General features: G+C 43.2%; 6 protein-coding genes across 8 annotated transcripts; 4 read left to right on the top strand and 2 right to left on the bottom strand.

The window, feature by feature from the left end:
• Positions 1-868: 868 nt before the first annotated feature.
• LOC6641150 (secretory carrier-associated membrane protein 1) lies at positions 869-3922 on the bottom strand. Its single transcript, XM_002064114.4, has 5 exons — positions 3698-3922; positions 3268-3504; positions 2463-2667; positions 1839-1968; positions 869-1773 (listed from the first exon to the last, which is right to left on the bottom strand). The coding sequence occupies exons 1-5, from the start codon at positions 3758-3760 to the stop codon at positions 1365-1367; spliced, it is 1044 nt and encodes a 347-aa protein (XP_002064150.1). The 5' UTR covers positions 3761-3922; the 3' UTR covers positions 869-1364.
• Positions 3923-4200: 278 nt separating this feature from the next.
• Positions 4201-6886, top strand: LOC6641149 (adenosylhomocysteinase). The gene is made up of 3 exons (XM_002064113.4): positions 4201-4348; positions 4615-4805; positions 5626-6886. The coding sequence occupies exons 1-3, from the start codon at positions 4324-4326 to the stop codon at positions 6706-6708; spliced, it is 1299 nt and encodes a 432-aa protein (XP_002064149.1). The 5' UTR covers positions 4201-4323; the 3' UTR covers positions 6709-6886.
• A 378-nt stretch (positions 6887-7264) lies between these two features.
• LOC6641148 (P3 protein) lies at positions 7265-9205 on the top strand. The gene is made up of 2 exons (XM_002064112.4): positions 7265-8467; positions 8534-9205. The coding sequence occupies exons 1-2, from the start codon at positions 7436-7438 to the stop codon at positions 8852-8854; spliced, it is 1353 nt and encodes a 450-aa protein (XP_002064148.1). The 5' UTR covers positions 7265-7435; the 3' UTR covers positions 8855-9205.
• On the bottom strand, positions 9123-15867 carry LOC6641286 (anaphase-promoting complex subunit 1). The gene is made up of 7 exons (XM_023175380.2): positions 14678-15867; positions 14497-14617; positions 14276-14440; positions 10956-14204; positions 10446-10880; positions 9807-10389; positions 9123-9737 (listed from the first exon to the last, which is right to left on the bottom strand). Exons 1-7 carry the CDS (start codon positions 15780-15782, stop codon positions 9252-9254), a joined length of 6144 nt encoding a protein of 2047 aa, XP_023031148.1. The 5' UTR covers positions 15783-15867; the 3' UTR covers positions 9123-9251.
• Positions 15868-19582: 3715 nt separating this feature from the next.
• LOC111518484 (transcription factor kayak-like) lies at positions 19583-20714 on the top strand. The gene is made up of 2 exons (XM_023175325.2): positions 19583-20263; positions 20326-20714. The coding sequence occupies exons 1-2, from the start codon at positions 19586-19588 to the stop codon at positions 20527-20529; spliced, it is 882 nt and encodes a 293-aa protein (XP_023031093.2). The 5' UTR covers positions 19583-19585; the 3' UTR covers positions 20530-20714.
• Positions 20715-20894: 180 nt separating this feature from the next.
• On the top strand, positions 20895-24734 carry LOC6641284 (arginine/serine-rich coiled-coil protein 2). Of its 3 annotated transcripts, XM_023175140.2 has the most exons (4): positions 20895-21007; positions 21420-21851; positions 23202-23315; positions 23381-24734. In XM_023175140.2, exons 1-4 carry the CDS (start codon positions 20945-20947, stop codon positions 24686-24688), a joined length of 1917 nt encoding a protein of 638 aa, XP_023030908.1. In that variant the 5' UTR covers positions 20895-20944; the 3' UTR covers positions 24689-24734. The 3 variants fall into 3 exon arrangements, with proteins under 3 accessions (XP_023030908.1, XP_002064145.2, XP_023030910.1); XM_002064109.4 differs by lacking the exon at positions 21420-21851; XM_023175142.2 differs by lacking the exons at positions 20895-21007; positions 21420-21851 and adding an exon at positions 22815-22942.
• The last annotated feature ends 100 nt before the right edge of the window (positions 24735-24834 follow it).

The following is a 24834-nucleotide window of genomic DNA, read 5'->3' as shown; positions in this document are numbered from 1 at the left end:
AGAATATGTAATTAAAACAAAAATAAACAAATCTCCTTTTACATCTATAAGTATTTTTCATAATTTATTTTTGCATTTAATTTTGGTTTTGCGCACACACACACACACATACACACACACAATCACACGAATCATAATCATTATATTCGCATCTCGATATATGTATAAATAAGTATATGTATGTATGTATGTATGTATATACTAGTATATATATATGTATTCGTTTTAACAAACCAGAGATGGACAAAGAAAAAACTCAATATTACAAAATTTGTTGTTTTGTATAATTTATATATGTATATATATATATGCATATACATATATATATATAAATATTAATAATGCATGTATTAATAGAGATTTGTTTTGGTATAACAATTACAAATTACAAAATTACACGAAACGACATATTACACAATAAAATACATAATATGTGTGCATATCTGCAGCTAGGGTTAAGAGGGAGGGAGGGAGGTACGACAAAATCATTGAATATAGCAAATGTTTTGCAATAATTTATCATATAGTTAATATTATATATATATATATATATACATATATATAATAATAATAATAATAATGTGTATGTGTATATGTGTATGGTATGCATATGATTCATAATTACTTAAAGAACTAGAAAACATCATCATCATCATAATCATTATCATCATCATCCAAGCGATCATCGATCGCAGTTGTTGTTGTTGCTTTTTTTTAAGTGTTAGCAATAGCAATAATTAGATTGAATTTTTACTTGCTAATTTTTTGTGTTTTTTGTTTGCATAAATTCATAAATTAAATAATTTCTTAGGACACGTTTTGCGAAAATTAAAAAAAAAAAAAAAAAACAAACAAACTGTGTGTGTGATTTGTGTTTGAAGCTTATCGGTTTATATATATGTCAATATTTATATATATTTTAGTTTATTATGCAGTTATTGCCTTGGTTGCAACTTGTTGCCAATTTCCGTTTAGGCCAGAATGTGTACGAAGGCAAAATCCTTGCTTTGCATATGCATATTGAATTTATCATATTATTACATTAATTATTAGACGACGGCATTCTAGGAATTGTTTCAATTTATGCACAAAGCAGATTTAGTTTTATTTAGTTATATATATATATTTCTCCTCCATCCTTTTGCTCCGTTTTTCATTGTTTTCTTTTTTTCTTTCTTTCGACTTTTGGGGTTAAGGGGGACGACGACGCATTTCGCGATTGATTGTTATTTTATCTCTCAAATTTGCCGCGTTCTTTCTTTAGCTCCACTTCTCTCTGGTCTGCTTCGTTTTTTGTTTCAATCTGTTTCTCTTTCCGGTTCTTCTGTGCCTCACATCCTTTAGTTTTACATATTTTCGTCTCTCTAGTATCTGCTATTGTTGAACTGTGAATTCATTGCCGAACTTACAGCCGATGAGGCCGCCTCCTGGACATGCTGATTGCGTAGGAATTCCGTGGTGAATTCGGCTTGTGCCTTGGCCATACTTGCTCCAGTACTACGATAGATCGTATGGATTTTGGTAATCATTAATACATTGGCCGCCGCCACAGTGGCAAAGCAGAAGGCTATAATCAATAACAACAAGCCGACAATGATGCCGGCGGCATTGGAGTCAAATTGACTAATGGCCTTTATAAAGCCGCAGTAGCCCCAATCGTTAAAACCGATAGCCTGGATCACTGTATAAACGGTTTGAAAGAAATACACGAAAAAGAAGACCATGAAGTTGAAACTCGAATCGTTGCGGAAGGCCTTATAGGCCGGACGAAACCTGACAAAAGATAAATATATTAGAATATGACACAAGAAGAATTTAACAATATTTTTGCAACTTACCAGCAAACATAAGAGGCGGGTGTAAAGAGAACAGTGTAAAATATGGCCAAAAAGAAAGTAACAAACTCATGCTGATGGAAGATCAAAATGAGGCCTCCAATTACGTTGGCCACCAGTGTAAGAGTGTAGACTGGAAAAGGATTAAATGAATCAACATTAAGAGCTGTTTAACTAAGTTATACAGTGGACTATATGGGTCAACTGGCAACTGATAGTTAAAAATTCAAATTAACTCTATGAAATCATATTTTCTACTTTCTATTCACTTATTCACTTTTTCCTTTAACCTTTTAGCTCTGCGCATTTATTTGATGTGTCGACTTTTCCATCTCTTTTGGAGTTCCTTTTTTCCTCAAATGGTTTTTACACACCTTAATATCTGACCTTTCCCTAATCTGCTTTCCTTTTCGATTATCTGCTTATATTCATTTTCATAGGTGATTAATCAAATGTTTACTCAATGTCATGACTCATACTCTCCTCTATCCATCATCATTATTGTTATCATCATCATCATCATTGTGACCATTATTACGACCATAACAAAGCAACTATTCGACTCAACTTATCAGTTGGGCTATAAAATAAATTTTGCCCACAATTTAGCATTTTCGTAATACTCACACATCCAAATGTAGTACAAATGCTTAACCAGTTTCTGAAACTCTGGCGGTATCTCAACCTCGAAATCCTGATAAAAGCATGGCTTAACACAGAAGTTATCGGGCAATGGGGGCCAATTATTCAACTGGGGAACATTTCCGCCTTGCAGCTGCTGTTCGCGGCGATCCAATTCGGCGGCCTTTCGATCAAGTTCCTCTTGGCGGCGCTTAAAGAGAATGAAAAGAAAATGTAAATCAAATAAACAAGAAAAATAAACAAACAGAATTTTGTTTGAGTAAGTAAAATGAAATGAAATCAAGCCAGAGGTTTTCGTTTTGATAAGCCAAGTGTGTGTCTGTGTGCATGTGTGAGTGTGTGAGTGCGCGAGTGGGTGGACGACACAGAGCTGGCCTTTATGTGGCAACAACATCGGCAGCAGCCACATCAATGCACAAGCCAAACCACAAATGTATCTGTGTGGGTACAGTGGTAGCCCCTTAGGATCGACCACAATAACTTTTTCAATTCAGATTCCTTTTCCTAAGAAACTTAGTTATAACTGGATAGTTCTACAGATCTTCAAACGAGCGGCTAAGAATTCTTCCAGAATAAAGATTATACCTAGAGATACCTTTAAAAGGGAATTGGCATTCTCTTATATTCGGTGTCTACTGTATGTGTAATGCGAGAGCTACTTTAACTGTTTGTGGCTCGAAATTGTATGCCTTTGCTTTGGCCCCGTTTTGGTTTCATAATATTGATGATTCAATGGATATTTGGCTTAAATGGAATAGGTGGTAGGGTAGTTGGATGAATGGATGGCTACCTGGAGCTCCTGATTTGTGATTTGTATGCTGGTACTTGGCGCTGAGGCGCCCAACGAACTTGTCTGCGGTGGCGGAATGTTCTGTGACAGCGGCTGAACCACTGCCGCCGTATTGGATGAGTTAATTTGCAGCTGTGGCGGTGGTTTGGCCTGTTCCTCGAATGGATTGTAATCCTCCAACGAGACCTGGGCGGCGCCAGATTGATTGTTCCTTCGTGCTTGCTGTATAGCAGGGTCCTAAAAAAAAACAAATGCAAGAAAAACAATCAAAGAGTGTGGAAAAAAAAACATCAACATATGCAAAAGCTGACTGTATGCATAGGTATGCTTATATATAGGTGTGTGTGTGTGTTGGTGTATGGGGGCGGGCGGCGTTTATATGTGTGTGTGTGTGTGGGTTTTTTCTTTTTTGTAAAGAGAGCAGCCTTACCGCAAAAGGATTGTCCAGATTGGGCTCACCAAATGGATTCTCATCAAAACCGGAGCCCGACATAATTGCCCTTGTTTTTAACTGGCTAAACTTGTAAACTGTTTAACTAAGCGCACTCCGATTTCCTCTTTTTCTTCGGCCTATATATAAGTATATTTTTCTCTTCGTTTCTTTTTACTTGCGCCCTTTCAAAGCTGTGTCATCTAACAGTGCTGCCAACTTACTTTCACTCACATATGTCGATATCGCTAAAGTTCATGCCACACTGACTGTTATCGCTTATCGATAGTTTTCAACTGGGCTGCAAAAAAAAATCATTTTAATTCACTCTAAAATCCCACAATAAGAAACTTAAAAGTAAAGAGTACTTTTCACATACATATTGATATGACACACAATTTTACCTATTATTTTGCCTTTAGTCACCAAAACCGCAATGTGATAGTGGTGACCAATTCAAATACAGCGACTCTATCGGTGGGTACAATCGACTTATTGGCCATCTCTATGTGTGCGGTTTTGTTCCACCAAACAGTTGTTGATAATTTCGTTTTGAAACATCTTCACTTCAGTTTGTTCGTTCCTATTGATCGTTTGGCAAGTTCCTGTGCACTATCCTAGCAAAAATGTCGAAGCCTGCATACAAAGTTGGTGAGTCTGAAAATAGCACTTTAGAAGAAAACTAAAGAATGCTACCTGTGGCAAAGACTACACGCTCCTCCGCATGTGAACAAAGTGCCGGCTGTTGCGCTCTTACGCATGTGTGCGAAAGAGAGGTTAAAGGGAGCCCAGCGAGCACGTTGTTTTGTTGCCAGGCTGCTTGATGCCATTGGAACCATAAACATATGTCCATCATCACATTGTTGCTTATCTCTACTATTGTCATTTTTTTTTTCTCTAATCGCTTTCCAAAACAGCCGATATCAGTCTGGCCGAATGGGGACGCAAGGCCATCATCATTGCCGAAAATGAGATGCCCGGTCTAATGGCCTGCCGGAAGAAGTACGGTCCTTCCAAAATTCTGAAAGGTGCCCGCATCACTGGTTGCCTTCACATGACCGTCCAGACGGCTGTACTCATCGAAACTTTGGTGGAGCTGGGCGCTGAGGTAAGGAGCAAGGAACTTATCTGTTTTTTCTTGTTTACGCATCGAATAGAAAATGAAAAGAATCTATTTTTCGCCTTAACTTGGGGGTAATGGTGGAGAGAGGGCAGAGGTTAGGTAAGAGCAAGTTCAAGGCTTGAAAGATAAGACTGACAATCAAAAGGGTCACCATGAATGAGACCCCTCTTTAGTTCGTTCATCAATTGATATGCTAACAAGATGTTTCACTTCCTATGACTTGACAATAATTTATTTTTTTCAGCATCTGTCGCACGTTTTTCTTTTTGAGTTTTTGTCAAAACAAATGACTTTACAAAAAATAACGAAATAACTTCTATAGAAATCTCTCGGACAATCTTCAATTTCAATTTTAAATACATTTTAAAAAATTCACTTTGAAAAACTGAAAAACATTTAATTAACGAAAGTGACAACGAAACGATAAAATTAATATTATTTTAAAAAATTCACTTTGAAAACTTTTAATTAGAAAAAGTGCCAACTAAATGATAAGATTAATGCATTTTAATTTTCAACGGTTTGGCATTTTTCGAGTTTGACTGACTTTGGTTTTCAATTTTAAACACGTTCTCTAGAAATTAGATACATCAAGTAATATAATAATAACTTTGGTATTTCGGCAACAGGAAATTTTCTGAGATAGATCCAATTATTGGAAATACCTTTGTTTATTAGTTTTTCCTGCAAGATGTTGAATAAGTTTGCCAGCCATTCGGTTTGATAGTGTTCCACTTCGGTAAAATAAGTCCTTAAGGATTCGATTACACAGTGTAATATTCGATTTTATTTTATTTTCACTTAGGTCCAATGGTCGAGCTGTAATATTTTCAGTACCCAGGATAATGCCGCAGCTGCTATTGCTGCCACCGGAGTGCCAGTTTATGCATGGAAGGGTGAAACTGAAGAGGAATACCTGTGGTGCATTGAACAGACCCTTGTCTTTCCCGATGGCCAGCCCTTGAATATGATTCTGGATGATGGCGGTGATCTAACCAACTTGGTGCACGAGAAATTCCCCCAGTATCTGAAGGGTATCAAGGGTCTAAGTGAGGAGACGACAACAGGTGTGCACAACTTGTACAAAATGTTCAAGGAAGGACGCTTGGGTGTGCCGGCAATTAATGTGAACGACTCGGTGACAAAGAGCAAGTTCGACAATCTCTATGGATGTCGCGAGTCTCTGATCGATGGCATTAAACGGGCCACCGATGTGATGATCGCTGGCAAAGTGTGCTGTGTCGCCGGCTACGGTGATGTTGGCAAGGGTTGCGCCCAGGCACTGAAGGGCTTCGGCGGTCGTGTGATAGTCACCGAAATCGATCCCATCAATGCTCTACAGGCAGCCATGGAGGGCTATGAAGTAACCACCATGGAGGAGGCCAGCAAGGAGGCCTCAATCTATGTGACCACCACCGGTTGTCGGGACATCATCACATCAGAGCATTTACTTCAGATGCCCGACGATTCGATTGTGTGCAATATTGGGCATTTTGACTGCGAAATCGATGTCGATTGGCTCAACGCGAATGCCAAGGTGAAGGTGAATGTAAAGCCCCAAGTGGATCGCTACACCATGCCAAATGGTCGTCACATTATCGTTTTGGCCGAAGGACGTCTGGTCAATTTGGGCTGTGCCCATGGACATCCCAGTTTTGTTATGTCCAACTCCTTTACCAATCAGGTTCTGGCCCAAATTGAACTATTTACCAAATCCGATCAATATACGGTCGGAGTGCATGTTCTGCCCAAATTGCTTGACGAGGAGGTGGCTAGTCTGCATCTAGAAAAACTGGGTGTCAAGCTAACCAAATTGACAGAGAAACAGGCCGCCTATCTGGGTGTACCACAGACCGGACCCTTCAAGCCCGATCACTACAGATACTAATATAATTTCTAAAAACATTGTTACATATACACTTACATACATACATACATACTATCTGTGTTTTTTCCCCCAACTAAGCTCCAATAAAATTCTAATTCTATATAAGCAACTCACGTACCAATTCTCTCCCTGATAAAGAGGGGCAAGAGAGTGGGGAGAGAGTGCAAACAACAAAATAGTTAACATGCTTTCATCATTTTAGCCGGTTCTCTCGCTATGAGACCGAGACTGTGTACTATGGGTAAATTCGACACATTTTTTTAATCCAAAACGATCTATATCAATATATGTATATATCTGTATATCATCGAGATTAGGAAATCAATTTTAATTAAATTTGTATATCAAATGTTTTATCTAATCATTTGTATTGACAACATTAATTGCTTTACAATTTACGATGTTAAAATTGCCCACAGTAGACTGGTTTCTCTCTGTCTCGCTCTGGTGCGTTGTAGAGGCATCTTTGCTTTGCTTACATCTCATGCTATCTGTCCTTGTCTCGCAACTAGAGAGAGTTGCATTTATTTTGCACTGATCGTGCAGCTACGAATGTAACTTCTCATTCCCAGATTTGTGCCCGATCTAGCCAGTGGGACAACATATTCACGCTTCATCTCCAGTTCCCGTCATTATATAAAAAAAAAAAACAAAGACAATTGGGTATAATTGTCAGAGAATTTCATCAGCAACAGGTGGCAGAGAGAAAGAGAATCAGATAACAGAGATGAAGGGGAATGCCTCATGGGGATGGTGGATGCTAGCGATCTGGTGTTGCTACTGCCCCTCACCCACAGCCAGTTGGATGGCACATTTTATGCCCAATGACCTGGAAGTTCATATGGAGAAGTCCGCTCAAGTGATACTCTCAGTGGAGAATGTTGAGCCCTCCATTTTGCAGCAACCTCAGCGTTACAGCTTTCGTTTGGAGAGCTCCCACCAAAACTTGGCCAATGTGGCCGATGAAAATGCCAGCATACCCATTGACCTGATCGATGTGGACACCGGCAAATGGTCGGGCCCAATACAAGTGTTGGGCCATTTTCTGGGTACAAGCAAGATCACAGTCCACCTTGTGGATGGCCAACTGAATACCAGTGAGTTACCCACTAATGGCAGCAGTGACAGCTCGCTGGAGGTGAGAGTGGTGCGGCCAGAACGGGTGGTGGATCACGTATTTGTCGGCTCGATCATTTTGCTAATGTCATTAGTGTACATCAATTTCGGAGCCGCCCTCAATCTGGAGGTTTTACGTGGCCTAATCACACGTCCGGTGGCTCCCAGCATTGGCTTTATAATGCAAGTGGTGGGCATGCCCCTGCTCAGTTATGCCTTGGGGGTCTTCATTTTCCCCGAGGCACCGGCCATGCAGTTGGGCCTCTTCTTCACCGGCATCTCACCCAGCGGTGGGGCCTCGAACACCTGGTCAGCTGTACTGGGGGGCAATATCAATCTATCGGTGCTTATGACCACCATCAGCAATGTCGCCGCCTTTGCCACGATGCCGCTGTGGATATTCACCTTGGGACAGTTGATTTTCGAACGTGCCGGCATGATGGTACCCTATAGCAAGATAGCGACATACTGCGCCAGTCTAGTAGTGCCTCTGCTGATTGGCCTGGCCATACAAAGATGTTCGCCACGTCTCACTCGACTGTTGGTCCGCCTGCTGAAGCCCATCTCTGCCAGCCTCATACTCTTTATCATCATATTCGCCATTATCACCAATTTCTATCTATTTCAACTATTCTCGTGGCAGGTGAGTGAATCACTCAGGCTTAATCTAGACTCAAACTGATGTCTGCTCGTTCCCCCTTCTCCACAGATAGCCGCTGCTGGTTTGGCCTTACCAAGTCTGGGATATGCCATCGCCTGGCTAACTGCCAAACTGTTGAATCAAAATTCATCCGATGCTCTCACCATAGCCATTGAGACGGGTATACAGAATACGGGAATTGCAATATTCTTTTTGCGCACCACCTTGCAGCAACCGCAGGCCGATCTCACCACAGTGGTGCCCGTGTCGGTGGCCATAATGACGCCCCTGCCACTATTGGGAATCTATCTGTACAGGCGTTTCTCTGGTGGCCTCAAGGGGACTGAAGCGCCTGTCTTGTCGGAGCGCGAACGCGAGAGGATCGTATAGCAATACAAGTTGGTGTAGGAGCAGGGACTCTTTGTATTAACCACTTGCACTTGCACTTACACTTCCAAAGGGATTAATTGGTATTCCAAATCGTTACCTTTTTGTATTGGGAATGCTCATAACGAATTAACATTCCTCCACCTCTTGACCAATGAACAATGAACCACTGAATTTCACATAGGCCTTATCCCTAAGAAACCCTAGACCAAAATGACAGATATTACAAATGTTTCCCCCGATTAGAGTCCATTATCTACCATATATTACATACTCCTAATACATATATATAATATAATCAATATTATATTTTTAGCATTTATTTAAGTAAAACTAAATGTACAAAAAGAAAAATCAGAAACGATTCTTAATTTCTTTTTTTGGAAACTGTATCAATTCTTCACATTTCCTGGAGCAATACCCCCTGGACCACCTGATCGGCTTGCTGTTGCTGGAAGGTCGCCTCAGTGCTGAGAGCCTGCAATATTTTCAAGAGACCGAAAATTGTGTGCGGGGCCAATTGAAGCTGCCGGAATTCGTAAAGAACACGCATGTAGTTAATGGTGCCCGAGCTAAGATCGACCCCGTTTAACAAATTGGGCATGAGATTGTAATAGTTGATGACGCAAAACACTCGCTGCAGATCCTGGGCATTGACACTGGCCACATAGCTGGGCTCGAGACGCTTCTGGCTGAGGAACTCTCTCAGTGGCACACACAGCTCACGGCCGGAGGCTTCCAATTGAAGTTTGAATATCTCTGTCATCATTTGTATAAGCTCTACCGAGATCAAAGGATGTTTCTCTTCTTGGCCCTGACCCAAATAGGCTTCGATTAGCTTAATTTGCCACACATCGTTGTTGGTGGGCATCGATTTGGTAACATGCTGAAAGCAAGACAGACAATATTTGAAAGCCAGCTCCAATCAGACGATTAATTAACAGAGTTAACTTACATCGTAGAGGGTCAGATAGACTGGCAAGAGATGCATGCGATCCTTGACGACAGCATTGTAGAAGAGCAGCATTAATTGATGCCGCTTGGTCAACTCTCCATAGCTCAGTTGAGTGCCTTTGGTGTCCAGGAAGCGGCTCAAGAATGGCTTAACCAGTCGCTCACTGGCAAATTGTTGCAAATCTCTGGCATCGATTTGCCAACAAATGCTCTGCTCCATGGTCAGAGTTTGGGCCAGCATGCTCTTCAGCCGATCGGGATCCTCCAGGTGCGAGAGACAGCCAGTGCGTTTCTTAATGTCAATGGGAGCACTCATGGCCAAGGCCATTTCCAATTGATGCCAATTCCGATTGCGCTCAAAGCAGACGGGCCAATAGTTCTCATCGTTCACAATGACCTTCTTCAGGGAGCTTAGCTCCGGCAGAATGCATGGTGCAATGGGCAGACGACGTAGCTCCGTGGATCCTATTTCCATGACAGAAATGTGGCACAGACACAGCTGATGTGAATCAATGTCTCGTGGCAGAAACAGGCGAGGTTCCACAGCCAACACATAAAGATGACGCAATGCCTGAAGATGGTAACTAAATTGGGAGCGGGAATAAGAGTGGGTCTACTAATTGATGGCCAAATGGCTTACCGATTATCATTGCTATGTATGGGAAATTTGGGAAAGAAGGCACACACCAATGCCGCGATAGATTCCGGCGTCTTGGCAATGGTGAAACGTCCGGCACCCAAAAAGAGTAGGCCCAACGACATGTGTATGGCCATGTGGGAGCCGTAGGTAATGTGAGGATATTGTGGACCCACGCGTGATCTTAGATAGCGAATAATACGCAAAATCTCACAATTACCAGAGCCGGCAAAGACCAAAGAAATGGATATGAGTAAAACCATCAGGCAGCTCTCCACAGTCGTGCGGCCGGCACATTCCCCCATGGGTGTACTCGGAAATCCAAGGAATTCTTTAATCACATGACGCAAGGTACGAAAAGCTACGGGATTCTCAGTTCCGGCGTACTTAAGGCCAATACAAAAGGCAGCTCCGGCTAGAATGTTGCAATACGCTTGACTGTGCAAAAACAAAAGGTCAAAAGATTTGGATTAATCCTTTCAAGAAGCAAGCAATATCTGATTGCTAACTTACGTGATAGCCTCAAAGTCAACTTCACCATCCTCGGCGGGTCGGGGATCCTCTTCTTCGGCTCGATTGGAGGCATTACGTAAATGGATGCGCAATGGTTCGGGGAATTGAGCCTGAAACCATTTGCTATCCGGTTGCACTTGTTGCCATAGAATCAAACCGCGTGCAATTGTCCGTAGGAGAAGAAAATCTGGACGCACCATGTCGAGAAGGTAACGTGAATCTGGTGGCCTCATCCATTCGGCAATTGCCTCATTGCCCGAATCAAAAAACATTAGACCCAATGCCAGAGTAGCTCCTGGAGCGGTAACATCTATATTTACATTGTCACCCTCGCGCACTTGGAACGAGGCGAGACGGTATTTCTCCTTCTGGGAACCCGAGATGGGTCTCTTTGCCCCGCCCACCATATAATAGTGCAAGGTGTCGGGCAATTGAAGATCCCTTAGACCCGCTGGTGATTCACCCTGCCCCAGGGTGACCAATCCGAGTGATAATCCCGCTGTCATGGCATAAGACTCCCTTTCCACACTGTTCTCCATTTCAGGGCCAGGCGGACGACCGATTTCCTGGAGCAGAACCTCAGCAATGTGCCGCTTGGCCGAACCCTGATACAACAAACCGATGCCCATTAGAGCAGCCACCTGAGTGCTCTGCGGTATGTCCAGCTCCATGGCAGTGGCCGGCAGCAGGGCCTCCAAGTGAACGCTCAACAATTTGGTGATCTTTGTATCCATGGTGGAGCGATGGGCAGCCGAAATGCCCAATAGTAATCCCACACTGGTCATCTCGTCGCATTTGACCAGATACTTAAAGACACTCATAAAGGAGAGGCTCCTGAGATGGCCATTTAGACCCAATGCCATCAGAAAGCCGGCATGCTCCAAGGCATTGTTGGCCTGGGATTTGGGCTTGTTGTAGACAATCCATGTCGAATCGATATCCTGGGCATGGGGCGAAACCTTTAGCCCGGAGGCGACTCCATTGTGAAATAATGGCCACATATGCATATTGGCTGGAAATTCGATTTGCTGCAGCTCGATGGTGGTGCCCTTGACGGGTTCCTTGCCCACCAGGCACAGTTTGGGCATTGTCATGTTATCGCTGGGCTTGGGCATTATGGTGCGCAGGGTGAACATGCCCCGTCCTAAGGGCAGGGTCATGGTGCGTGAGCAGAGAGCGAACAATTGCTTCTCCTGCTCTTCGATGAACTCATGGTCACTTGTGCCCGGTGATTGTTGCACCTCAATGGGCACTGGCTCGGAGCTGTTCAGCAGGCGACGCACTTCCTCCACACGCATATCGTCGGGAAAGCGTAAACGCAATAGCTTCGTATCCATATTGTCCATGTCATCGTTGCGCAGGTGCTCCGACTCCGTCACACCAGCCTCGTTCTCTACATGTGTGCGTGGCGAGAGGCTATCCTCTTTGTAGACTTGGCCCACCGTACCACCACCATCCGCTCCGCCTGCATGCAATTGGGCCTCTAGGAAAGGTAACTGGGCATGGGCCGCCAGTTCGGGTCTTAGGATCAACTCATAGCTAGCCTTTGAAGCCCCCATGGGTGGCTCTAGGCGGGCCTCTTCGAGAGTTTCGGCTATAATCAAGTGTATGGCAGCTGGCAGCCGTTCGATATCCTCTCGTGTCATCTCCAGAGCCATCAACAGCTCCAGCACTTGATGGCAACGCGGCACATTCAATGAGATGCTTCGCCTTGCCCGCTTGGGATAGTTCGCTTGCACCGCATCGCTCAGCTCCAGACGCTGCCACCACGATTTCAGTTTAGTCTGACCATGGCGGGTGAGGGCCAAGAGCTGGATGAGATTGCGACTCCGCTCGTTGATGCATTCCATGTAGGTGTAGGGTAAATTGACATCCTCCTTGCCCAAGAGAACCAATTCCAATTGGCCATAGATACTGGGAGCGGGCACACGCAATAGCTCCTGGTTAAGCATCAGGGCACCATGTTCCACCCCCAGGCGGCACAATTTGGTCGTTTTGTGCATCAATTCGGGATAGTCAAGGGAATAATGGAATATATAGCTATCTAGTTGCATATCAATGGCCATTTGATGCAGAAACGTGGCCAAATATGAGCAGGATGAGCCCTGGAATACTGTGTCTAGCTTGAGATCCTCATAAAGCAGATGCAGGCCATAGAATATGGCCGGAATCATATTGAATAGAGGAGCACTAGTGTCCACACTGTAGCTTTGCATGTCCCACGACGGAATGCCGCAACTGGGCGCCAATGTTGTCTGCATCAGCAGGAATTCCCAATCATCATCCGTGTATTCTTCACTATCATTATATTTGCGACGCTTCTTTGGTTCATCCTGTATGGAGGACGAAGTGTTGGCCGTTGACGATTGGTGGAGCGGTGGAGTATTACAGCGTTCATAGTTGTCGCCACCGCCAACCAAGCCGCCTGCACTGGCTCCCGATGTGCAGCCCATTAGGGCCAATAATGTGGTCCGGAACAATTGCCATTCCTGCTCAATACTATAATCTCGCGATCCGGGCGGATTACGCGCACTATACCAGCGTATAATGAAATGCAGGAACTGTGTGGGATTCAACACTTGCCGCAGACTGGCCACACAGCGACTGATCAGCCGTGTGTCGTTGAGCAGGGGCAGAGCAATCCTTAACATTCGTCCTGTGGCATATGTTAAGGTCAAACGATTGCCAGCCGGATCTCGCAGCGATTTGCATATATTATGTGCCTGGCGTTGTGCATACGACGAAATCTGCGGCGGAGCCTGAATCGGTGACAGCATATGCAGTTCCTCATCGAAGGCCTGCAACTCAGAGGTGGGAGCAGCTGCCTTGGTGGGCAACAAACTGCTGCGTCTCACTTCCACGAAGGAAGTGTTGGCCCCTGTGCTGCCGACTGCTGGCGATTCCGCCAGAGTTGTTGCTACTGTCGGTGGAATTGGACTGGGTGTTACAGTGGGCGCCATCAGGGGTGTTATGTGCACCTTGGAGATGAGTACGGTGCCCGTGTAGAGAATTAAACAGCCCCCAGGATCGAGTACCGCGATCATATGCAAACGATTCAGGCCAACAGCATCTTTGGCGGCCAGTGTGGAGGACAAAGTGGACAGTTGTACCTCACTCGTTCCATAGCCAGTAAGTAGCACCAATTGAAGGCGACAGGAACGGGCTAACAAATAGCATAGATATGTCTGACCAACCAAATCGGTGTGTATAAAGGCCCGACTAGCCATTTCACCAAAATCTGCACGTTGCCTGCCAGCAAAGAGAGATATAGAGAGGGAGAGAGATTATGAGATGAATCACTTGGAGGTAACTCAACTTACGGGCTGTATGAATTCTCCGTCCAAATGTGCTCCAAACACATTTCCGGCTCAATGGGTTTGGCTGGTTGTACATGCGTAATCTTACGCATATCCTTGACCACCGACATCGAATGATGGCTGATGCTGCTATGCAGTTGGCTCAATGGTGTACCCAAGGAAGCACGACTGAAAGAAGAGATTACATCAGTTCAATCCCGACTTGACTCTCACTCGTAACTTACTTAGATTGGCCAAGGACTCCACTAAAGGATTGCGATTGACTTAAGCCAAACTTTGAATAGTTACCGAATCCACTGGCCACTTGACTTTTGCCACCCATAAACGATGTGGTCGATAGTTTGCCTAAGACGACAATTGATTAATGTTTAAGAGGAGAAGGAGGAGGAGAAAGAAATTCCTCACCTGCCTTAGTAGAGCTGCCACCTAACTGCGTTTGATGTAGCTCCTGGTGCTGTTGGGTCTGCGGCTGTTGTCCCACAAGGTTGACCTCCTCGGGCGTAACCTTGCGAAGACGAGCCACAAAATGCTTGCCAAACTTTGCATCATACAGCAGAACTAAATCCGAATTCTCAGTGGTGAATACAACACTGAACTCCGGTTCAGTCATATAGCCGGTGGAACTATGGGGTGCCGATGTCTTTAACACGACGGGACATGCCTCATGCAGGGGATGGGACATGGAGAAGAGCCTTGGCATAGGTATAGTTAAATGTGAGACAAGAGCATTGCTTGAATCCTTCTCCAGCAAGAGGCCGTGTTCAGTTTGCCATAGCTGCGAGACAGGGAAATCCAAATTAGCCACAAAATCCTCACCATCATCGCAGTACACCCGCAAAGAATTCTGATCCATGACACAAATGGCGGTAAGTGAGTCCTCCTCAGGCTGAATGGAGGCCTTCAACTGGGCCAGACGGCCGCGTACAAAAGTGGAGTTGAGAAAGCAGGCAAACTTCACCGGAGTATCGCAGGTGAAGCACATTCGCTTGAAGACGCCCACGTCCTCGTCATCGTCGTCCACCAGACCCTGCGTCCAGACCACTGTGTTGCGGTGCACATATAGCTCCTCTTCATTGTTTACCATATAGTCACACATGGGCTCTTCATGGCTTTCGTATCCTGGTCGCGGGCGCAGCAATTCCGGCGGCAGCGATGTCATTTGCTCGGCTGCCGCAGCCTTTGGGCCACATTTCTTGGTCAATTCCATTAGCTGCTGGCGCCGTCTCTCCCGTTTGTAGCTCTCTTCGTAGTCATCGTAGATCTCCCTTATTAGCCAGAACTCTGTCTGACCACCAGCCGCTCCGCCTGGGGTTTCCTCATCGTCGTCGTCATCGCCGCGAGCTCCTGTCGAGATGTTTACGTTCTGCAGGCGCTGCATAAGCACATGCTCGGTGGGTAGATATTTGGTCCTTGTACCAGGCGGCGCCTGATCCTGGGCACCCGGATGCTCCTTAGCCGCCTGACGACCGCGCGGAACGAATTCCAATGGCGGTTCTGCGACGGCAATCATTTCTCTAGCAAATGCATCCAGATTTGCAATCAAGCAAATATGAATGGAATTAAAAACAACAACAAGAGAAGAACCAAACAACCAAAAATGCCGGCACCAAATAAGTAAATTTAGTGTGACCAGCTAGAGATAGTTTGGCGCCAGGGCTGGGCAATTTATATCGTTTTTAAAATGCATGAAGATACAATAATGAAACAAATGTTGATATTTTATTTCTCTATTATAATTGTATAATTAACTAAATTCACTACACAGCAATCAAGGGTGAATAATTTTATCTTTGGCCATGTCAGTTTTTTACTTCCACAACATTTGAATATTCATTTTAAACTATTTGTTCTCCAACACTGGTGAAAAATAACGGCTGCTTTTATTTATTTTTAAAGTTTCTATTGTATGCGCTTGTCTCAGCCTAAAGTCAACTGTCCTGAAAAAAACGAAGACTAATACTAAAGCGGCAGAGGATCATGGTAAAAAAGTGTATTATTTTATTAGAAAAAGTTGAATGAAATAATTTAAATAATTTAGATACAGATAAGTATATTTTTCGCAGAAATTTTTTGTGATATATTTTCATCAAGTCATTCCTGATAGAGCTACAACAAGCTTAAGTTTAAGTTTTTCAATGGGCTATAAAGAATCCTAATTCTAATTTCACCTGATAATTCTGAACTATCTGGCATCTCTTGATCAATTGCTTCAGCTCTCTTCTGCTGTCTGGCCCGGCAGCTTTTGCAACGTTTTTTCTATGCCGTTTTGATTTTGTGCTCTTGTTTTTATTATTTGCCGGCCAAAAAATATTTGATTCTTCATTGGAAAATGAAATATTTAACAAAAAGGCAACACAAACGTAAAAAGAAAGTGGAAATATTCAATCGCTTGGACCAACAACAACATCAGCAACAATTCTATGCATATCACAGTGAAAAATTAGATTTCGAATTGGATCTAGAACCGGACAGTGCGGGAACAGGTCAAGAAGACGAGGAGGATGATATGCAGGCACACGACAAGGACCAGGTGGATCAGGAGGTGGTCAGAGGCAAACTCGGCGATGGCGCCGACGCAGTGGAAGAAGAAGAGGATCAATTGTGTGGCAAACTAAATGTAAGTTAAGAGATCAATTCACATATCCTGCGGCCATTATGGAATTCATTCCAGAGGTCCACTGTCAAGTCTATGCCAGGAAAAGGCTATACACGAAGCAGTTATAAGTCCAAGCAACAATATCAACGCGATACTAGTATCTCCAACTCGATGGCTTCAGCCATCACATACGGTGAGTAAGCCAACTTCCACCAACCCCTCCAGCCCCCCTTCAACAAGCCAGCCTCCTCTCCTTTCAAGACAATGTGGCTTGGCGTCGTCTGTCATATGGTATAAACAAATACGAAAAGCAACAAAAGCACCCAAGGTAGAAACTATAAACAAAAGTTGCAGCCTATCTCAAAGAATGGGGGGGGAGTTTGAATTATGTCGAAGTAAAGAAGTAAATATACCCTTTGCAAATTTTTCAACTATCATATCCTCTATCCTCTTCTGTGCTGCTCCGTTCAATTAAATAAAACAATCCACAAGCGATCAATTTTCCAATTGCATGTGGAAATATTAGGAACTAATAAGAATTGTATTTTCCGCAAATTTAATTTGATCAACAATTTTGAAAAGGGTATAAAAAAACAATTTCTTGTTGACAGCAAAAAGCGTGTTTATTATTATTGAGAGGAGTGTTCGAGATGGGAGAAGGGGAAAGTTGCTAAGTCGGAATGAAATTCAATTCGATAACGAAAAAAAAAATTGTTTTTGTTTTTTGTGCATTTGAAAATAATTTTTAAGCTAACAAGAGAGCAAGGGAAATCTGTCAACGCTTTCTTCTTTTGATTTGCCTCTCATTCTCTCTCCTTTGTCCGTATTTCTCTGTCATTTCACTTGTTAGTGCACAACACTCAAAACAAGTGTTGAAAACACACGAAAGGAAAAACGAAAGTCGGAGGGAAAACAAATTGCCACTTTGAAATTTATTTGCTTGTCACGTTGAGGGTCAAAGTTTAGTGACTTAAAAAGAAGTGAATACTTGATCAAGATTTGAATACATTTGGCTAAATTGTGAAAAGAGCACAACTAAGTAGCATTGAAAACAAGTTCAGCTGAGCCTTTTAACACAGTTAACAAGAGTCACAACTTTTTGGGTTAGTTGTCTTTGTTTAGTCCCACAATTGCTAACGTTTTTAAATTGTAGAAAAACCTGAGAATAAAAAGGAAAGAACAGAGAATTTTTATTCAATCTTCCCTCTTACTCTATCCTTTGTTTAAATTGCTCTCCAACTCAAGTAATCATTTTTATTTAATCCACAGAAAACAATCTTTTTGTGTCCCAACGCCGTTCTTCCTTGCTGACTACGGATTTTTGTCAGGCCAAAACTATAGCAGTCGCCGGACAAGAAACGGAGACGATACCAATGAAGGCTACAGGAACAATCCCGGATGGCGAATTGGCGCGCTACTATCATCGTAATAAGCCTTTAACATTGGCTAATTTTATGGATATGGAACTATTTAATGGTCAGCTCAGTGCCAAAGTGGAGGTAACTGACAAAATCGTTGATGTCGAAGAAACGGATCAAAACACTGAAGATCAGCAATTGGCAGAAGTCGGAGCTTCGGGTCAATGTGCCTTAGTTGGTCCACCAGTTGACATTTCCTATGCTGGAGCTTGTCGCTTTCAGGATCAGCAGCAGCAACAGCAGCCGCTGCTGCAGCTGCAGCAGCGCCCAAAGCCCATTGAATCCTTGAGTTATTTTTCAAACAATGATTTGCCCATACTACTACAATTAGAGGGTAAACTTGAGCAGTTACAATTGGATAGGGCAGAGCAAAATAAGCCAGATAAAACTGAAACCGAACTTTCGCCCAAAACTATGGCTTTACTTAAGAATACAGCTTTTGGTCCACTGCTAACAAAGAAGAAAGGGGTGAAGAGTAGTGAACAAGCCGCCGATAAGAAATCAAAATCGAATTCGAGTACTAAATCTGGTACTACCACAGAGACAACAGGTGATATAAACTTTCCACCACCAGAATTCTGGAAGAATCCGCTACATCTTAGTTTTCTGGATAATGGCGAAGCGAATCGTCTTGGTAAGAAGAAAAAGCCTAAAAATCAACCCAAACCAATTGGCTATGAGAACAAAATGAAAGCTTTGGCCGCAAAAGCCAAGCTAAAGAATAGTCGTGAGAAGGATGGTGTGAAAAATGTAACTGAGCGTGTTTTAAGTGTCATAGATTCAAATATTTGGCCACATCCGCCACGCCAAAATGCGTATCCTGATCCCAATTCCAATAGCATTGTGGAGAGTATTAAAAATTTTTGGTTAAGGGACAAAAGCTACGAAAAGGAAGAGAATGAGCCAGCATCATCTTATGGTGGCAAGAGCATTTGGACCATGGATGATCTTGGTCTGGAGTTAACTCCACGTTATACTGGTCGTTTGCAGATGTCGCAGCCACAGGGTTATAATCAATTACCCTTGTATCAGCTCAATAAGAGTTATAATAACAATTTCCCTTCGGAATATAATAACAACAGTAACAATTTGACACTGCCAGCAGAATCTAAATTAAATTTTAATAGCAACTCTAATTATAACATCTTTAATGGTAATACTCGCTGCCAGAATCGTAATTACAACGCTAACAATTTGCGTGTGTCTTATATGCAACAGCAACAGCAGCAGCAGCAGCAACAGCAGCAGCAACAACAACAACAGCTACAACAACAACAGCTACAACAACAACAAAATGCAATGCGTTATAATTTACAAGCACAGCAGCAGCAGCTGCAACAACAGTTGCAACAGCAGTTGCAACAACTGCAGCTGCAGCAGCAACAGCAGCAGCAGCATCATGCATCAAAATATTGGCCACAATTGCATCCACAGCCGCAGCAGCAGCAGCCACAGCCACAGATTTTCCACCCACAACAGCAACACATGATGCATGCCCAACAACAACAACCACAGCAACGCCAGCAATTGCTTCCAGGACGCTTCAATTACAAATCAAATGCTAATGCAAACACCAACAGTTGGCTAGAAAATATGGAACTCTTCCCTTTGGATATGTCCCCAGAGGATTTGACTGCTGCCCAAATGTATGCCATTCATGGTGAAAATTTCTTTGAAATGCCGATGGGCAAAAGATATAAACGCAGTCTCAATGCAGTGTCAATGTTGCCATCACGACAACAACAGCAGCAGCAGCAACCACAGCAACAAGTTTATCCACAATCTGGCATAGGCTGCATCGTTCCTGGTGGTGCTAGTGGAAATGCCATGAACTTTGGGCATTTGACTGGCATGCATGGCCGAAACTTGCCATCTGCAACTGGGCCCTCGGCTGCTTTGGCATCAGCAGCTCCTCTATATTGCTCGAATATACCTCCTACTCAAGGATATTTGGGTCAGTGGCGTATGACCCCGCCGGTGAGCTGGATCAATGAAATCAAAAACAGAATTTCATTCCTCATTTATTTTTTTGTTTGTAGTTTAATTCCGTATCCACTGTCGGTCCAGCTGGCGGGAATGGCATTGCGACAGCTCAATTTGATCAGATGATGTCATCGTCAGTTCCTAACTCGCCACCGACTTCATCCGCTTCGGCTGTTGGTGTCCGTCATGCCTTAAAGTTTAATGCCGTCAATTTTCCGCCACTGCCAGTACCAAATCAAAAGCGCAACCAAAAGGATTGAACAACGCCATTTTAAATGTTCTTTCGCTACCATTTTTTTTTTTGCATTGGTTTAAAAATTCACAGATCTCAGTCGACCAGAGTTTTGTATAATACAATATTATAGGTTACACAATTTACACGTCCATTTTTTTGTTTGCTAGCTCGATTTAAAACAATGTAATAAATGCTTTCAAATTCAAAAAATTCTGTTTCATCGGCGTCTATCGATAGTATGTTATCGTTAGTCGACAGTAATTATTGATTTAGCGTTATCCGTTGACTAACACCACAATTTAGAACGAATTTTTTCAACATTTTCCCAACACTAATTTTAGAGTAGCCATAGTAAACATTCACCAAAAAAAAAAAAGAAATATTTTCGGGCACATCTACAAAAAAAAAGGGAAAACAGGAAATAAATGAATTAATATAAAATGGAGGCATTGGTCAATTACAGCAGCGAAGACGATCAAGATGAAACTGGCAATCAGATACGGGTAAATATATAATTAGTTATAAGAAGCCATGCAAAAAGCAAAAGAAAAAAAACTGAACATTTGCCCGAAGCGCATTTTTTCTGTGTACACACATGCTGCCGCAGTGATTGTGTGAGCAAGAATGTGTGTGTATGTGTGTCCGTGTGTAGTAGTAGTAGTAGAGAGAGAAAAACAAAAAAAAACCCACACAAAATTGTTGCCTGTTACAGCAGAAATTGCTTATCCTTTAGATGTCATCCCTTTTCCGCACTTCACAACCTTTGCTTCTTGCAACTCTTTTAATTCTGAACTCCTATTGCCTTTCCCTCCCTCTCTCTATATCTTACTCACTCTCTCCGTTTAGTTGTATCCTTAGTGCTTTAGTTAAATAATGCGAATTTGCTGTTTCTGAATAGTTAAAAAATTCCCATAGGCACCACAATCAACAACAAGAACAACATCGTCCTCCTTAAAGCAACATAAATCCAAGCAGCGACGCCAACGACAGCAGTGTTCAAGCAGCAGCAGCAGTCGTAGCCGTAGCCGGAGCAGCTCAAATGACAGCAGCAATAGCAACAACAGCAGCAGCATTGAGGACAACCAAAATCCCAAATCCAAGAAGAGACAACACCAGCCGCAGCCACAGCATCATCATAATACTCCACCTTTTGTATCCTTACCAGCTTCGCTTCCTTCCTCAGGCACAACATCAGTGCGAGGCAAGCAGCAGCATCGCCAGCAGACTCTATCCCAGAGTCATCATCATCATCATCATCATCATCATCAACCTCATCAAAGGAGCAACAGCAACCGTTCCCACTATTACGGCAACAATAACAACAACACTGGCAACAATCATAACGAGGTAATAACCATTTGTTATACAATTAAAAGAGAGAGAGAGAGAGAGATGCATGTGCCACAACATGCTGCACATACATATATACATACATATGTAGGTTGGAACGGGTCTGTGATTAGAAATTGTCATTAACCAATAACAACTCGAAAGGAGTATAAATGAATGCAAAGCATTTGCCATCATCGATTTTCAATCTGAGATAAGATATTAACACATACTGCAGGCAAGAATATTGATTTCATATTTGAATCAATCGATGATACAAAATCCGTTTGGAAACCATTTGCAATGACTAAAAAGGTAATATTACGTAAGATGAAAAGCAATAAAACAGCAGCTTATTAGGTAACCATAAACTAAAGTTACTCTCAAGATTGTCTAATTGAGATGCAGATACTAAAAATGACTTAAATAAAATGATAATTTTTATATCCAACCGTTCCAACCTCAATAAACTTTAAGACATTTGGCCTAGTGTCTAGTTTTAGCCATATTTCCCTCGCCCTCCTATCAATCATGCCACATCACCCGTTTTCCCCCCGCCCTCGCTACCTGAGTAATATCTAAATTTATGCATATTGAAACATTTTATGTCTCGCCACCGCTGCCCCCCTGCCCACCACCACTCCCTGCTCCTCACATTCTATTCTTCCTATCTATTATCTACCTTTCTATCTATCTATCCACTGTCTTAGTTAAGTTTTTAGAAAAAGTTTTTCAATATTTAAATGACTAAAATCTACCATTTTATTATTATTATTACTATTACTTGTTGTTGTTGTTTGTTAATAAACAAACAGCCAACCACAACTAAACAACCAACAACGACAAAAACACAAAACGAAATGACAGGCCAACAATTAATCATTGAAAATATGATCAATACACGGACTTTTGACTATATATGACTTGTTGTGTGTGTATGGCATATCCACACATACCAACCCACACACACACACACACACATAGCCACATACATAAATACATACATACACACACTGACAACCTGAGCCTGAGAGCCTTGCATGGCTCCTCTTCCCTTTCACAAGATCCAAAAGCGAGAAAAAGACGATCGAAAAAAGCAACCAAAATGTGTGAGTATTTAAGTCTCTAAAAAGATTATTAAACTCTCTTTACAGACGGAAATCATCACGAGATCCAATTTGGGGAAGGATATATCTCCTAAGAATTTAGCTAACACTTTATTTCCACACTCTTTTATCTATTAATCATCAACAAAACGAAAAAAAAAAAGAATTATTTCGATGCTGTCTCTCTATTTATTATTATATATACACATTGCTTTAATGTAATCTCAATTTTTTGGTCGCCATCATCTGTTTATCTTTGCAGGATGCTGGATTGACTCGCCGTCCATCGGACAGAGAGAAACGTGATCTCGAACGAAACAGCAGGGATAGTCGAGGTGGTGGAGAACATCGCGAAAGTAGGGAACTAAGCACTAAAGTAAGTAGAATGAAAAAAAGATTTTTACAATTAAGACAAATGCAATCATATCGCTTACTCTACAGATCGATCATCGCCATCATCGTACCAAAGAGAGCAGCAGCAGCAGCAGCCATAGAGATCGCAGCGAGAGAGATCGGGATCGGGAATGGGAACGAGAACGGGATCGCGAGCGAGAAAGGGAACGGGATAGAGATAGGGACAGAGAAAGAGAACGAGATCGTGTTAGGGATCGAGAGCGAGAACGTGATCGCGATCGAGATCATCGTGTGGTGGAAGATCGTCATCAACGTCAACGTGATAAGGTACCCACAAGCGGCCGTCGTCATAGGGACGGTGGGCGTCATAGCGACGGTGTGCGTTCCTCCCACAACCACAATTCATCCTCGTCCACGAGCATTAACAATACCAACATCACCTCATCTTCATCGGCATTAGCATACAAATCTCAGCGTCGCTCCTATGATGAACGCCAACGTCGTCGATCCCGTTCTCGTTCTCGAACACCCGGCGGCACACCACCTCCAAGCTCTAATCGGCGTCGCCAACAGCAGCATCAGCAGCAGGGACAGCGAACTTACCGCGGACGTGACACAAGCAGTGGCTCAAGAACCCCTCCCACTGTAAAGAAGTCGAGCGATGGATCGATACATCAATCTTCGGCAGTTTCGTCCGCTGCTTTGGCTGCTGCAAACTCAGCTATTGCCATGGCAAATGCCTCTTCTACAGCTGCTGCATCTTCTGGTGGTGGCCTACTTCCCACTCCCAATTATGCCCCGAAGATACCATCATTAATGTCCCTAGAACTAAACACTCCCAAACATACGGCCACTGCTGTTACCGCCTCTGTGGCTGGAGATGCATCATTAGTTACTGGAGCCACAGCTGCAGGATCAGCAGCCCCCATCCAATTACCCAGCTATTACAATCCGGGCATTATTAATGCCAATCGGTATGCCGAACAGCAACAGAAACGCAAGTTAATCTGGGGCGCCAAGAAGAGTGAGGATTCTGCCAATAAATGGGGCAATGCCCATTTCTCACAGGATTCCGATGGCAAGGTGGCCTCGAAGTTTATGCGTCTGATGGGCATCAAGAACAATAATAGCACTGAAGGTGGACCAGCTGTGGGTGTAGAAGCAGCCAGTGAGGCGACAGTAGCAGCAGCCCCAACAGCGGCTGGCGAGGAGTCCATTAACGGCGATAATAGGGCTGCTGGAGCCGTAGCTGGTGCCACTGGCATACCAGCCGATGTACAACTGCGTCAACGTATGTTTTCTACCATGGAACAGCAGTATGAGGTGGCACGAGCTGCCACCCATACCATGCGGGGCGTTGGTCTGGGCTTTGGTTCCCAGCCGCGCACCTTTTGAGACCCATTTGTGTGGGCATGAAGAGATAAGAGACAGAAAAAAGAGAGAGAGAGAGAGCTGGAGATACATTATCATCCTGCCTCATAGCTAGTCGCCTCGGAGATACAAAAATCCAAAAACAAAATAATAATTGTTTCTTTGAATTT

This window comes from Drosophila willistoni, assembly GCF_018902025.1.
Source record: "Drosophila willistoni isolate 14030-0811.24 chromosome XL unlocalized genomic scaffold, UCI_dwil_1.1 Seg141, whole genome shotgun sequence".
Taxonomy (NCBI): domain Eukaryota; kingdom Metazoa; phylum Arthropoda; class Insecta; order Diptera; family Drosophilidae; genus Drosophila; species Drosophila willistoni.
Note: the sequence above shows the minus strand (reverse complement) of the source record. Positions and strands in the feature narration are given on the sequence as shown.

Excerpts from the sequence above, each read along its gene's own strand:
- LOC6641149 (XM_002064113.4), top strand. The coding sequence starts at position 4,324 with ATGTCGAAGCCTGCATACAAAGTTG. Across the intron at positions 4,349-4,614 it reads GAAGCCTGCATACAAAGTTG|CCGATATCAGTCTGGCCGAA; the intron begins GTGAGTCTGAAA and ends TTTCCAAAACAG. Across the intron at positions 4,806-5,625 it reads TGGTGGAGCTGGGCGCTGAG|GTCCAATGGTCGAGCTGTAA; the intron begins GTAAGGAGCAAG and ends ATTTTCACTTAG.
- LOC6641284 (XM_023175140.2), top strand. The coding sequence starts at position 20,945 with ATGGAGGCATTGGTCAATTACAGCAGCGAAGACGATCAAGATGAAACT. Across the intron at positions 21,852-23,201 it reads CTGGCAACAATCATAACGAG|GATGCTGGATTGACTCGCCG; the intron begins GTAATAACCATT and ends TTATCTTTGCAG. Across the intron at positions 23,316-23,380 it reads GTAGGGAACTAAGCACTAAA|ATCGATCATCGCCATCATCG; the intron begins GTAAGTAGAATG and ends CTTACTCTACAG.
- LOC6641150 (XM_002064114.4), bottom strand. The coding sequence starts at position 3,760 with ATGTCGGGCTCCGGTTTTGATGAGAATCCATTTGGTGAGCCCAATCTG. Across the intron at positions 3,505-3,697 it reads ATCTGGACAATCCTTTTGCG|GACCCTGCTATACAGCAAGC; the intron begins GTAAGGCTGCTC and ends GTTTTTTTTTAG. Across the intron at positions 1,969-2,462 it reads TTTGTACTACATTTGGATGT|TCTACACTCTTACACTGGTG; the intron begins GTGAGTATTACG and ends ATCCTTTTCCAG.
- LOC111518484 (XM_023175325.2), top strand. The coding sequence starts at position 19,586 with ATGCGTTATAATTTACAAGCACAGCAGCAGCAGCTGCAACAACAGTTG. Across the intron at positions 20,264-20,325 it reads AGTGGCGTATGACCCCGCCG|TTTAATTCCGTATCCACTGT; the intron begins GTGAGCTGGATC and ends TTTTGTTTGTAG.
- LOC6641148 (XM_002064112.4), top strand. The coding sequence starts at position 7,436 with ATGAAGGGGAATGCCTCATGGGGATGGTGGATGCTAGCGATCTGGTGT. Across the intron at positions 8,468-8,533 it reads TTCAACTATTCTCGTGGCAG|ATAGCCGCTGCTGGTTTGGC; the intron begins GTGAGTGAATCA and ends CCTTCTCCACAG.
- LOC6641286 (XM_023175380.2), bottom strand. The coding sequence starts at position 15,782 with ATGATTGCCGTCGCAGAACCGCCATTGGAATTCGTTCCGCGCGGTCGT. Across the intron at positions 10,390-10,445 it reads ATACATAGCAATGATAATCG|TTACCATCTTCAGGCATTGC; the intron begins GTAAGCCATTTG and ends CTCCCAATTTAG. Across the intron at positions 9,738-9,806 it reads TCTATCTGACCCTCTACGAT|CATGTTACCAAATCGATGCC; the intron begins GTAAGTTAACTC and ends TCTTGCTTTCAG.